The 12,583-nt window shown below is 41.5% G+C and overlaps 1 protein-coding gene across 1 annotated transcript; it reads right to left on the bottom strand.

Moving 5' to 3' along the window:
* Window positions 1-3,399: 3,399 nt before the first annotated feature.
* LOC100997747 (non-POU domain-containing octamer-binding protein) lies at window positions 3,400-5,961 on the bottom strand. Its single transcript, XM_031651164.1, has one exon. The coding sequence runs from the start codon at window positions 4,846-4,848 to the stop codon at window positions 3,433-3,435; it is 1,416 nt and encodes a 471-aa protein (XP_031507024.1). The 5' UTR covers window positions 4,849-5,961; the 3' UTR covers window positions 3,400-3,432.
* Window positions 5,962-12,583: the final 6,622 nt, after the last annotated feature.

The following is a 12,583-nucleotide window of genomic DNA, read 5'->3' as shown; positions in this document are numbered from 1 at the left end:
ACAAAAATTAGTCGCATTTGCATACACTAGTAAGGTTCAAGCTGAAAGTCAAATCAATAATGCAATCACATTTACAATAGCCAGAAAAAAATAAAATATCTAGGAGCCTATCTAGCCAAGGAGGTGAGACATCTCAAAGAGAGCCACAAAACACTGCTGAAGGAAATCACAGATGACAGTATCATTAAAATGTCTACACTGCCCAATCTATACATCCAGTGCTGTATGTACCAAATTACCAATCTTACCAATCTTTTTTTTTTTTTTTTTTGAGATGGAGTCTTGCTCAGTCGCCCAGGCTGGAGTGCAGTGGCGCGATCTCGGCTCACTGCAAGCTCCACCTCCCGGGTTCACGCCATTCTCCTGCCTCAGCCTCCCAAGTAGCTGGGACTACAGGCGCCCGCCACCACGCCCAGCTAATTTTTTGCATTTTTAGTAGAGGCGGGGTTTCACCATGTTAGCCAGGATGGTCTCAATCTCCTGACCTTGTGATCCACCCACCTCAGCCTCCCAAAGTGCTGGGTACCAATCGTTTCTTTAAAAATAGGAATTAGAAGAAAGTATTCTAAAATGTATATGGATTCCCAAAAGAGCCTGAATAGGCAAAGCAGTCCTTAGCAAGAAAAACAAAGCTGAAGGCATCACATTGCCCAACATCAAACTGTACTATAAGATTATAGTAATCAAAACGGCATGGTACTGATAATAAACTAGACACCTAGACCCATGAAACAGAATAGAGAATTCAGAAATAAAGCTGCACACCTAGAACCAACTGACCTGTGACAAAATGGACAAAGATAAGCAATGAGGAAATGACTCCCTATTCAATAAATGGTGCTGGGAAAACCGACTAACCATTTGTGGAAGAATGAAACTAGACCGCTCCCTCTCACTATATACAAAAAATAACTCAAGATATATTAAAGACTTAAATATAAGACCTCAAACTATAACAATTCTTGAAGAACACGTACAAAATACTCTTTCAAGTATCAGCATAGGCAAAGAGTTTATGACTAAGTCCTCGAAAGCAATAGCAACCAAAGGAAAAACTGATAATTGGGACTTAATTAAACTAAAGAGCTTCTGAATAGCAAAAGAAACTATCAACAGAGTAAAAAGGTACCCTACAGAATGGGACAACATGTTTGCAAACTGTGAATTTATAAAGGTCTAATATGCAGAATCTATAAAGAACTTAAACAAACCAGCAAGAGAAAAAGAAATTATGTCATTAAAAAGTGGGCAAAAAGTATAAAGACTATTCTCAAAAGAAGACATAAAAGTGGCCAACAGACATATAAAAAATGCTCAACATCACTAATCAGAGAAATGCAAATCAAAACCACAATTAGAATAACACCTCACACCAAGTGAGATCCAAGTGTCATGTGAATATCAAGTTTTCCCAGCACCATTTATTGAGGAGACTGCTTTTTCTTCAGTAGATATTCTTTATGCTTTTGTTGACAGTTGGTGGTAAATGTCTGGATTTATTTCTGGGCTCTTTATTTTGCTCCACTGGTCTATGTATTTGTTTTTTGCCAGTATTATGCTGTTTTGGTTACTATAGCTTTGTACTATGTTTTTAAGTCAGATAGTGTGATTCCTTCAGATTTGTTCTTTTTGCTCAAGGTTGTTGTGGCTATGTGGGTTTTTTTCAAACTAAAAACTTCTGCACAGCAAATAAAACAATCAACAGAGTGAAGAGACAACCTATAGAATGGGAGAAAATATAAGCAAATAATATGTTTGATAAGAGATCTATATCTGGAATATATAAGGAACTTCCATAATGCAACAACAAAAAATAAACAACCCAGTTCAGAAAATAAAAATAAAATAAAGAACTTGAATAGACATCTATTTTAAAAAGCATACAAAAAATATACAAATAGACAATAAGCCCGTGAAAAGACGTTCAACACCATTAATCATTAGGAGAATGCATATCAAAACCACAGTGAGATACCACTTCACTACCATTAGAATGATGGTGTGGGTTGGCTCTGTGTCCCCACCTAAATCTCATGTTGAATGTAATTTCCAGTGTTGGAGGAGGGGCCTGGTGAGAAGTGATTGAATCACGGGAGTGAACTTCCCCCCTGCTGTTCTCATGATAGAGTTCTCACAAGATGTGCTTTTTTTAGAATGTGTCACACCTCCTGCCACCCCTGCCCTGCTGGCCATATAAAGATATGCTGGGTGTCTCTTTACCTTCTGCCATGATTGTAAGTTTCCTGAGGCCTCCCCAGAAGCAGAAACCTGTTCAGCCCACATTGAACCTCTTTCCTCTATAAATTACCCAGTCTAGGTAGTTCTTTCTAGCAATGTAAGACTGAACTAATACAGATGACTATTACAAAAACAAAAAACAAAAGCAAAACAGAAGTAACAAGTGTTAGCAAGGATGTGGAGAAATTGAAATTCTTGTACATTGCTGGTGGGAATGTAAAATGGCATAGCCACTGTGAAAAACAGTATGGCAATTAAAAAAATAAAAAACTATTGCAACCATATGATCCAGAAATTCACTTCCGGGTGGCAGGCTCTAGTTTCAATCACCTCTTACCTAAGGGCAAGGGCACTATGCATTCCAGACACCATATCTGAACACCCTTTTCCCTGTCCAGCAGCACATTCTCTTGGTTATTTCTTTCCTAGATCTGAGTCTGATCCTAATTCTCTCCAATAAGTCACTTCATAGAGGAGAGAAATAGCAAGTATTCCATAGGCCAACTCAATTATTACAGGACAGAATTTTTCATTCTGGACCTCACTAGGCCTGCCTGTCTTCAGCACAGTGCTCAGCCTAAAATGAAGACCTCAACAGATATTCATATATCTATATTCATTGTTTACAATAGCCAAAAGTTGGAAGTAGCCCATATGTCTACTAATAGATTAGTGGGTAAACATATTGTGCTACAGAAATATAGATGGACTAATATCCAGCTTTAAAAGGAAAGAAATTCAGACACATGCTACAATGTCGATAAACATTATGCTAAATGAAACAAACCAGTCACAAAAGGACAAATGCTCTGTGATTCCAACCCGTATGTGATACTCAATGTAGTCAAATTTATATAAAGAAAAGTAGAATGGTATTTGCCAGGAGCTGGGTGATAGGGAGAAACAGAGAGTTAATGTGAGTAGTTTAAGTTTTGCAAGACTAAAATGTTCTATGGATTTATGATGGTAATGGTTGCACAGCAATGTGAATGTACTTAATGCTGGTGAAATGGCAAAAATAGTAAATTTTATATTATGTACATTTTACCACAAGTTGTACAAAATACATATTTTTTTAAAACCAAAATTGTCCATTTTTTTTCATGTCTCATTGGGGGAAAAAGATACAAATAGTACCTTTATTATATAAGAAACAAGATATAAGGGTTTTGCGAAACAAGACACTGCAACTTATTAGTATCGGCGACGTTTGTTTGGAGCAAATTCAGCTCCAGGAGCTGCACGGTTGAATGCAGGAGGAGTTCCACCAATTGCCCCAATTCCTTCCATTGTAGCAGCCTGACCAAAGCGTTCAGTTGTTGGTGGGGTCAATCCCAAAGTTCCATCCGGCATCATAGTGGCAGGTCCTGGAGGAGCTGGGGTACCAGCTGGCACAGGAGCAGGGGGCATGGCACCTCTGTTGTTTATGCCCATAGCACCTCCCATAGCCATCTGACCCATCCGAATCTCCTGTTCTCTCGCATCAGGGAAGGTTCCCTTGAATCCTTCCTGCTGTCGCCGCATCATTTCTTCTTGCTGCCGCCGCATCTCTTCTTCACGGCGCCTGCGCTCTTCCTCCTGCCTGAGCTCCAGTTGCTTTCGTTTTTGCACCTCTTGGTTGTGCAGCTCTTCCATCCTCCGAAGTTCTTCTTGGCGCCTCATCAAATCCTGTCTCATTAGCATGACCTGGTGCTCATGGCGTGCAGCCTCCATCTCCATCTCCAGCTTCTCACGAGCCTCCTTGATGTTGCGGTCCACTTGGTCCTGCTGCTGCTTCTCCATCTCAATGAGTGCCTTCCAGCGCATGGCATACTCATACTCAAAGGAGCCAGGCTGTGCAAATCTGGGTGGCTGCTCTCGTTCCTTGTGAAACTGCTGGTTTTTTATAACCAGCTTCTCTGGAAGTCCCTCTTCATCATCTAACTGGTCCATGGGCTCCACAGTCACAGGACGAGGAAATGTGGTTAGCAGGAAGGAGCCTTCACTGCATCTGTCCAGAGCTTTCCGAGCAGCTGGCTTCCCTGAGAACTCAACAATGCCTTTTCCTGAGGGCCTTCCTCGATCATCCACAATGACTACAGCCCTCTCTACCTGGCCAAACACAGAAAAGGCTTCTTCCAGCAGTTCGTTTGACACATACTGAGGAAGGTTTCGAACTGTAAGGGATGCACTATGGCAGGCAAAGCGCACACGCAGCTGCTTTCCACGGAGTGGCATATTGTCCAGCTCCACTTTGGCAATCTCCGCTAGGGTTCGTGTTTCCAAGCGGTTAAAGCCAAATCCTTTATCCTTATGAATGAAGACTTCGCCTGCCTTTCCATATTTCTCAAATAGTTTCCTCATTTCTTCCTCGGTGATGTCGGGAGGAAGATTTCCCACAAAAAGACGGCTTCGTTGGGTGAAGGTCTTCTCTCCTGGTTTTCTAAAATTCTTCAGGTCAATAGTCAAGCCTTCATTTTGGCTGCTGGCCTGTTGCCCATTTGCAGGTATTGGTGGTGGTGGCGGCTGCTGCTGTTGCTGCTGGTGGTGCTGCTGCTGGTGGTGGTGTTGATGATGCTTTCTTGGAGTATGGTTTTGCTTCTCCAAGTTAAAAGTTTTATTACTCTGCATTTTTGCACCCCTCTACCGACTGGTCTCTCCTCGGAGTAACGGCGACGCTACACGGCCTCTCCGGACTAGCCAGAATTCTACCCTGGAAAAGTATTAGGGATTCCTTCCAGTAGTTAGATCTGCCCTGCCTGTACTACTCTAGGGAGTATGCTGGAGGCAGAGGGCAAGGGAGGGGTGGTATTAAACAAGTCAATTCTGTGTGATATATTGTTTAATCAATTCTGTGTGGTGCATTCCTGAAGTCTCAAATGTGATTGTTGAGGGCCTGGGGAAACCATGGCAAAGTGGATCCAGTTAGAGCCCATTAATCTTGATCATTCCGTTTTTTTTGTCCATCTTGTTTCATTTCCTTGCCCCGCCCCCAAGACGGAGTCTCACTCTGTCACCCAGGCTGGACTGTACTGGCACGATCTCGGCTCACTGCAGCCTGCCTCCCGGGTTCAAGCTTGTCCAGGCTGATCTTGAACTCCTGACCTCATGATCCATCCACCTCGGCCTCCCAAAATGCTGGGATTACGGGGTGAGCCACAGTGCCCATCCTCACTTGCTTTCTTATCCTTACACTCCCCCAGTCCCAGAGTAACTGCCACATACACCACAAAAACCAAATACCCCCAATGATCTTAGCCCCATTGCTCCATTCACTCCCAGGTGAGAATTCAGGCAAACGTCCACAAAGGTCACAGGCAACGTGTGTACGGTTCTGTTATATCCCATATATTACCCCTTCATGTCCTAAAGAAGACATTTTCTCTTAGAGATTTTCATTTTAGTATATCTTTAAAAAGAAAAATCTTGTGTTAACTTGCCTCCATCTTTTTCTTGGGTGAGGACACCCAGGAATGACCCTTTTGTGTCTATGATGTTGCTGTTCACAGCTTTTCTTGATAGGCCTAGTACAATCTTGGGAACAGGGTTGCTGTATACTGAAGGTCTGACAGTAGCTCTTAGACTCGCCTATCTTAGGTAGTCACGCTGTGCATTTTTTTTTTCATTGGTGTACTGTGTTTGATTTGTCTCTGATATATTTGGAGTTTTTCTGAGAAATGGAGCAGTAATGCAGCATCAACCTATTAAAATACATTTTAAGCCTTTAAAAAAAAAAAAAAAAAGAAACAAGATATAAATTTAAATACAGTGGAATTTTTAAAACATGGAAGATTATCATACAAAATGACTTATTACCACATTTGAAAATAGAGATGAAATAGATTTTAAAAAATGATTAAAATTCACTTAAGAATGTATGAAAGTTCTGAGTAGGCTAGTATGCTTAAGAGAATTGAATATGTAGTAAATACCACTAAGTAAAGAAAAAACCTGCATAGGTTTGTGAGTAAATTAAAAATTTAAAGCAATGAAAGCAAATATATTGACAAAAATCCTTTCAGCACACAAATAAGTTCTTATTATAAAACATTTTACAAACCTAAAAATACTTTTTCATTAAACGTATTTTCTAGCTCAGTTTACAGGTCTCACATTTTTATTAAAAAATGAACAAAAGTAGCACACAAAATGTAACTGTGAGGTTAATTTATTTTAAAGGACTATAATAAAGAAATTATATGATAATATCAAGACACACCCAAGCTATTATTAATTAATTCTCATTAAAATATAAAAACCAAAAAGAGACTGCTGGCAAGATGGCAGAAAAGGAACAGTTCTTGTAGCTCCAGCCAGACCAATGCAGATGGCAGGTGATTTCTGCATTTCCAACTGAGGTAACCTGTTCATCTCATTGGAACTTGTCAGGCAGTGGGTGCAGCCCACTGAAGGCAAGCAGAAGCAGGATGGGGCATTGCCTCATCTAGGAAGCGCAAAGAGAGGAAATCTTCCCTCCTCCTGTGTCCGGAATTGGTGGGTTCTTGGTCTCACTGATTTCAAGAATGAAGCCACGGACCCTCGTGGTGAGTGTTACAGTTCTTAGAGATAGTGTGTCCGGAGTTTGTTTCTTCAGACATTCAGCTGTGTCTGGAGCTTCTTCCTTCTGGTGGGTTCGTGGTCTCGCTGCCAGGAGTGAAGCAGCGCGTCTGGAGTTGTTCATTCTTCCTGGTGGGTTGTTGGTCTTGCTGGCTGCAGGAGTGAAGCTGCAGACCTCCGCAGTGAGTGTTACAGCTCATAAGGGCAGCATAGACCCAAAGAGTGAGCAGCAGCAATATTCATTGCAAAGAGCAAAACAACAAAGCTTCCACAGTGTGAAAGGGAGCCCCAGGGGGTTGCAGCTGGTTAGCTGGGCAGTTTGCTTTTATTTCCTTATCTGGCCCCACCCACATCCTGTTGATTGGTCCATTTTACAGAGAGCTGATTGGTCCGTTTTGACAGAGTGCTGATTGGTGTGTTAACAATCCTTGAGCTAGACACAGAATCACAGAGTGCTTAGTTAGCTAGATACAGAGTTAGCTAGATACAGAGTACCAATTGGTGTATTTGCAAACCCTGAGCTAGATACAGAGTGCTGATTGGTGAGTTTAAAATCTTTGAGCTAGACACAGAGTCACACAATGCTAGTCCTCCAAGTCCCCCCTAGGTTAGCTAGATACAGAGTGTATTCACAAATCTTGAACTAGACACAGAGTACTGATTTGTGTATTTACAAACCCTGAGCTAGACAGAGTGCTGATTAGTGCGCAGAGGATCCTCAGGCTAGATATAAAAATTCTCCAAGCCCCTATCCGGATCAGGAGCCCAGCTGGCTTCACTCACTGGATCCTGCACCAGAGCTGCAGGCAGAGCTGCCAGCCAGTCCCCAGCCGTGCCTGCACTCCTCAGCCCCTTGGGCTGTGGATGGGACCCGACACCAGGGAGCAGGTGCGGTTCCCGTTGGGGAGGCTCAGGCCACACGGGAGGCCACCACAGGGGGAGGAGCTCAGACATGGTGGGCTGCCAGAGCCCTGCCCTGCAGGGAGGCAGCAAGAATTTGAGTGCTGCCCCTGCGGACCAGCACTGCCAGGGGACCTGGCACAATCCCCGCAGCTGCTGGCCAAGGTGCTAAGCCCCTCACTGCCCTGGGCCCATGGTGCCGGTGGGCCACTCCATGTGTGGGGCCCACGGAGCCCATGCCAGCGCCTCTCCCTCCACACCTCTCCAGCAAGCAGAAGGAGGTGTCTCCAGCCTCAGCCAGCCCAGAGAGGGGCTCCCATGGTGCTGTGGCGGGCTGAAGGGCTCCTCAAGCACCACCAGAGTGGAAGCCGAGGCCAGAAGCCAAAGAGGCGCTGAGAGTGAGGACTGCTAGCACATTGTCACCTCTCACTCCAGCCAAGGGAAGCTGTGAGGGACTGTGCTATTCAGCCCAGATATTATGCTCTTCCTACAGTGTTTGCATTCCACAGACCAGTAGATTCCCTCACATGCCTACACCACCGGGGCCCTGGGTTTCAAGCACAGAACTGGACAACTATTTGGGCTGACACTGAGCTAGCTGCAGGAGTTATTATTTTTATTTTTATTTTTTTCATAACCCAGTGGTACCTGGAACCTCAGCATGACAGAACAGTTTATTCCCCTGGAAAGGGGGCTGAAGCCAGGGAACCAAGTGGTCTCACTCACTGGGTCCCATTCCCAAAAAGCCCAGCAAGCTAAGAACCACTAGCTTGAAATTCTCACTGCAAGCACAGCAGTCTGAAGTTGACCTGGGACGATTAAGCTTGGTGGGGTGGCGGAGAGAGATGGGCGTCTGTCTTTATGGAGGCTTGAGTAGGTGGTTTTTCCCTGACAGCACTAAAAAGGCCCAGAAGCTCAGACTGGGCAGAATTCAACATGGTGGAGCAGAGTGGCTATGGCCAGACTGCTTGCCTAGATTCCTCTTCATTTGGCAAGGCATTTCTGAAAGAAAGGTAACAGCTTCAATCAGGGACCTATAGATATTACTCCCATCTCCCTGGGGCAGAGCACCTGGGGGAGGGCGCGGCTGTGGGCACAACTTCAGTGGACTTAAATGTTCCTGCCTGCTGGCTCTGAAGAGAGCAGCAGATCCTGACAAGGAGAGTTTTCTCAGTACAGCAGTTGAGCTCTACTAAGGGACAGACTGCCTCTTCAAGTGGGTCCCTGACCACCTCCTGACTGGAAGAGACCTCCCAACAAGGGTTGTCAGAGACTTCATACAGGAGAGCTCTGGCTGGCATCAGCCTTTGGGACTAAGCTTCCAGAGGAAGGAGCAGGCAGCAGTCTTTGCTGTTCTGCAGCCTCCACTGGTGATATCCAGGCAAATAGGATATGGAGCCGACCTCCAGCAAACTGCAGTGGACTCCAGCAAACTGCAGCAGACCTGCAGAAGAAGGGCCTGACTGTTAGAAGAAAAACAAACAAACAGAAAGCAATAACATCAATATCAACAAAAAGAACCCCCCAAAAGAAATCCCATCCAATGGTCTTCAGCCTCAAAGATCAAAAATAGATAAATCCATGAAGATGAGGAAAAAACAGTGGAAAAATACTGAAAATTTAAAAAACCAGAATGCCTGTTTTCCTCCAAATGATTGCAAATCCTCTCCAGCAAGGGCACAAAACTGAAAAAGAATGAGTTTGATTAATTGACAGAACTAGGCTTCAGAATGTGGGTAAAAACAAACTCCTCTGAGTTAAAGGAGCATGTTCTAACCCAACGCAAGGAAACTAAGAACCTTGACGAAAGGCCCATATAGCCAAGAAAATCCTAAGCAAAAATAACAAGCTGGAGGCATCACACTACCTGATTTTAAACTATACTACAAGGTTACAGTAACCAAAACAGCATGATACTGGTACCAACACAGCTATATAGACCAATGGAACAGAACAGAGGCCTCAGAAATAACACCAGACATCTACAATCATCTGCTCTTTGACAAACCTGACAAAAACAAGCAATAGGGAAAGGATTCTCTATTTAATAAATGGTTCTAGGAAAACTGGCTAGCCATATGCAGAAAAGAGAAACTGAACCCTTTCCTTATACCTTATACAAAAATTAACTCAAGATGGATTAAACACTTAAATGTAAAACCTAAAACTATAAAAACCCTAGAAGAAAACTTAGGCAATACCATTCAGGGCATAGGTATGGGCAAAGACTTCATGAACAAAACACCAAAAGCAATTGCAACAAAAGCCAAAATTGACAAATGTAACTTAATTAAATTAAAGAGCTTTGCTCAGCAAAAGAAACTATGATCAGAGTGAACAGGCAACCTACAGAATGGGAGACAATTTTTGCAATCTATCCGACTGATAAAGGTCTAATATCCAGAATCTACAAGGAGCTGAAACAAATTTACAAGAAAAAAAACAAACAACCCCATCAAAAAGTGAGCAAAGTATATGAACAGACACTTCTCAAAGGAAGACATTTATATGGCCAAGCAAACATGAAAAATACCTCATCATCACTGGTCATTAGAGAAATGCAAATCAAATCCACAGAGAGATACCATCTCACATCAGTTAAAATGACAATCATTAAAAATAAGTCTGGAAACAACAGATACTGGTGAGGATGAGGAGAAATAGGAATGCTTTTACGCTGTTGGTGGGAGTGTAAATTAGTTCAACCACTGTGAGAGACAGTGTTGCAATTCTGCAAGGATCTAGAAGCAGAAATACCATTTGACCCAGCAATCCCATTACGGGGTATATACCAAAGGATTATAAACCATTCTACTATAAAGACACACACATTCATATGTTTACTGCAGCACTATTTACACTAGCAAAGACTTGAAACTAACAAAATGCCCATCAATGATAGACTGGATAAAGAAAATGTGGCACATATACACCATGGAATACTATGCAGCCATAAAAAACTGAGTTCATGTCCTTTGCAGGAACATGGATGAAGTGGGAAACCATCATCCTCAGCAAACTAACACAGGAACAGAAAATCAAACACCACATGTTCTCACTCATAAGTGGGAGTTGATTAATGAGAACACACGGACACAGGGAGGGGAACATCACACACTGGAGTCTCTCAGGGGGTGAGGAGCAAAGGAATGGAGAGCATTAGGACAAATACCTAATGTATGAGGGGCTTAAAACCTAGATGATGGGTTGATAGATGCAGCAAACCACCATGACACATGTATATATATGTAACAAACCTGCACATTCAGCACACGTATCCCACAACTTAAAGTAAAATAAAAAAATTAAAAATAAGAGAACAAAAAGCAAAAAAATACTCACTGTTGTATTTTTAAGTATGAATGAAAAATATCATTCTCTAATTGCAATGGTTGTTTACCATGTATCATTTTTATTGACTTAACAAGAGTAGCATCCTATTTAGAATTAAGAATATGAAATAATATTGAAGAAGATAGGAAAAATTATTTGTAGATTATATGAATGCCTATTCAAACAAATCTAGGAGAATCTTCATGTTATTAAAATTAATAATCAGTTTCAGCAACATGGCCAAAATATAAGAATAAAAATGTAAAAAGCAGTATATGTTTTAAAGCCTGATCAGAAGCCAATTTGAATTTATTTCTTAAGAAGGTACATTTGCAGTAGAAACAGAACTATTAAATATCTAGGAGTTATTTATAGAAGACATAGCTGTACATATAGATATATACATACACAGAATAAAAGCATTTCTCTTTAAGACTTCAATGTCCTTTAAAAGAACAAAAATATGTCTAGTTTCAGACTTTCCTGAAGCACAAAATGTTATAAGACAGAAAAGCAATTTGTAAAAGTGTTTACAAGACAAGATTTTTACTGAAAATTTTAATATAACACTTATTTATTACTAAAATAATTTAATGACCTCTTCAAAAATATACCTGGCTATTGCCTAAGCCATACATTCTTCTACCTTTTAAAAAATGACTTAAAAACATACTCCAACCAGTTGAAAGTTGAATCCAGTCTCAAAGACTCCTTAGTTAATTTATATAATTATTTCCCTTTGAAATTTTCTTAATATCTTATAACGTTTATGTTAACACTTACAATCCACACTGAAGTAGTAGTACACTTAAAACACCTGAAGCAAGTTCAATGATGCAATTATGCATGAAAATGCTTAGAAAATTCCATTCAAAATCCTGAGTGCAAGTTAATCCTCCTGAATTTGTACAAAGATAAAATTAGCACTATCACACTAATGATGTACCAAAAAAAATTTCCTTTCTTTGGAGTCATATGACTAACTACATTTTACTTGCATTTACTATTAATAAATGAAGGGTCCTTCTGTTCAACATAGTTAATTGACTGGATGTACAGTACTCATCCCCTGTTATCAATACAGAAGTGAGGATAAACAAAAAGGAAGGAAGGGAGGGAATTAGCCAAAGTGGTGAATGACACATGGATCCAAGGGGAATTAGAACCTGATGATGGCTTTGATACCTACCTAGAGGTAGAGGACACTTGACTATAGGTTCCATGCCTTTGGGTAGCTATAACTGAGTTACATTCATAAGGTTAGAAGTCACAAAGTTCTACCTCATCTGTGAAACAAGTTCTCAGAAAAATAGTCTACCAAACAGGACTAGGAAGTCCCAGGAATACTGTCCAACTCCCAGGAACCATTGCTGGAAAATGTATCACACACAAAATACCAGGAGCCCAGGCCTACAGCTTCCATACTTATAAGGTAAATTTATACTATTGTCATGGTAAATGAATATCAAGATAATTAATATCCACATCTGTTTGCTCACATTGCTTCTTAATCTTCCTCTGTCCTCCTAAAATTAAATTAAAATTATTCTGCAACTGGAAAATCAGAATTCTGAAT

This window comes from Papio anubis, chromosome 10 (assembly GCF_008728515.1).
Source record: "Papio anubis isolate 15944 chromosome 10, Panubis1.0, whole genome shotgun sequence".
Taxonomy (NCBI): Eukaryota; Metazoa; Chordata; class Mammalia; order Primates; family Cercopithecidae; genus Papio; species Papio anubis.
The sequence above is the reverse complement of the archived record's forward strand: the minus strand, read 5'-3'. Positions and strand labels throughout refer to the sequence as shown.

Coding starts and splice junctions, on each gene's coding strand:
- LOC100997747 (XM_031651164.1), bottom strand. CDS start 4,848: ATGCAGAGTAATAAAACTTTTAACTTGGAGAAGCAAAACCATACTCCA.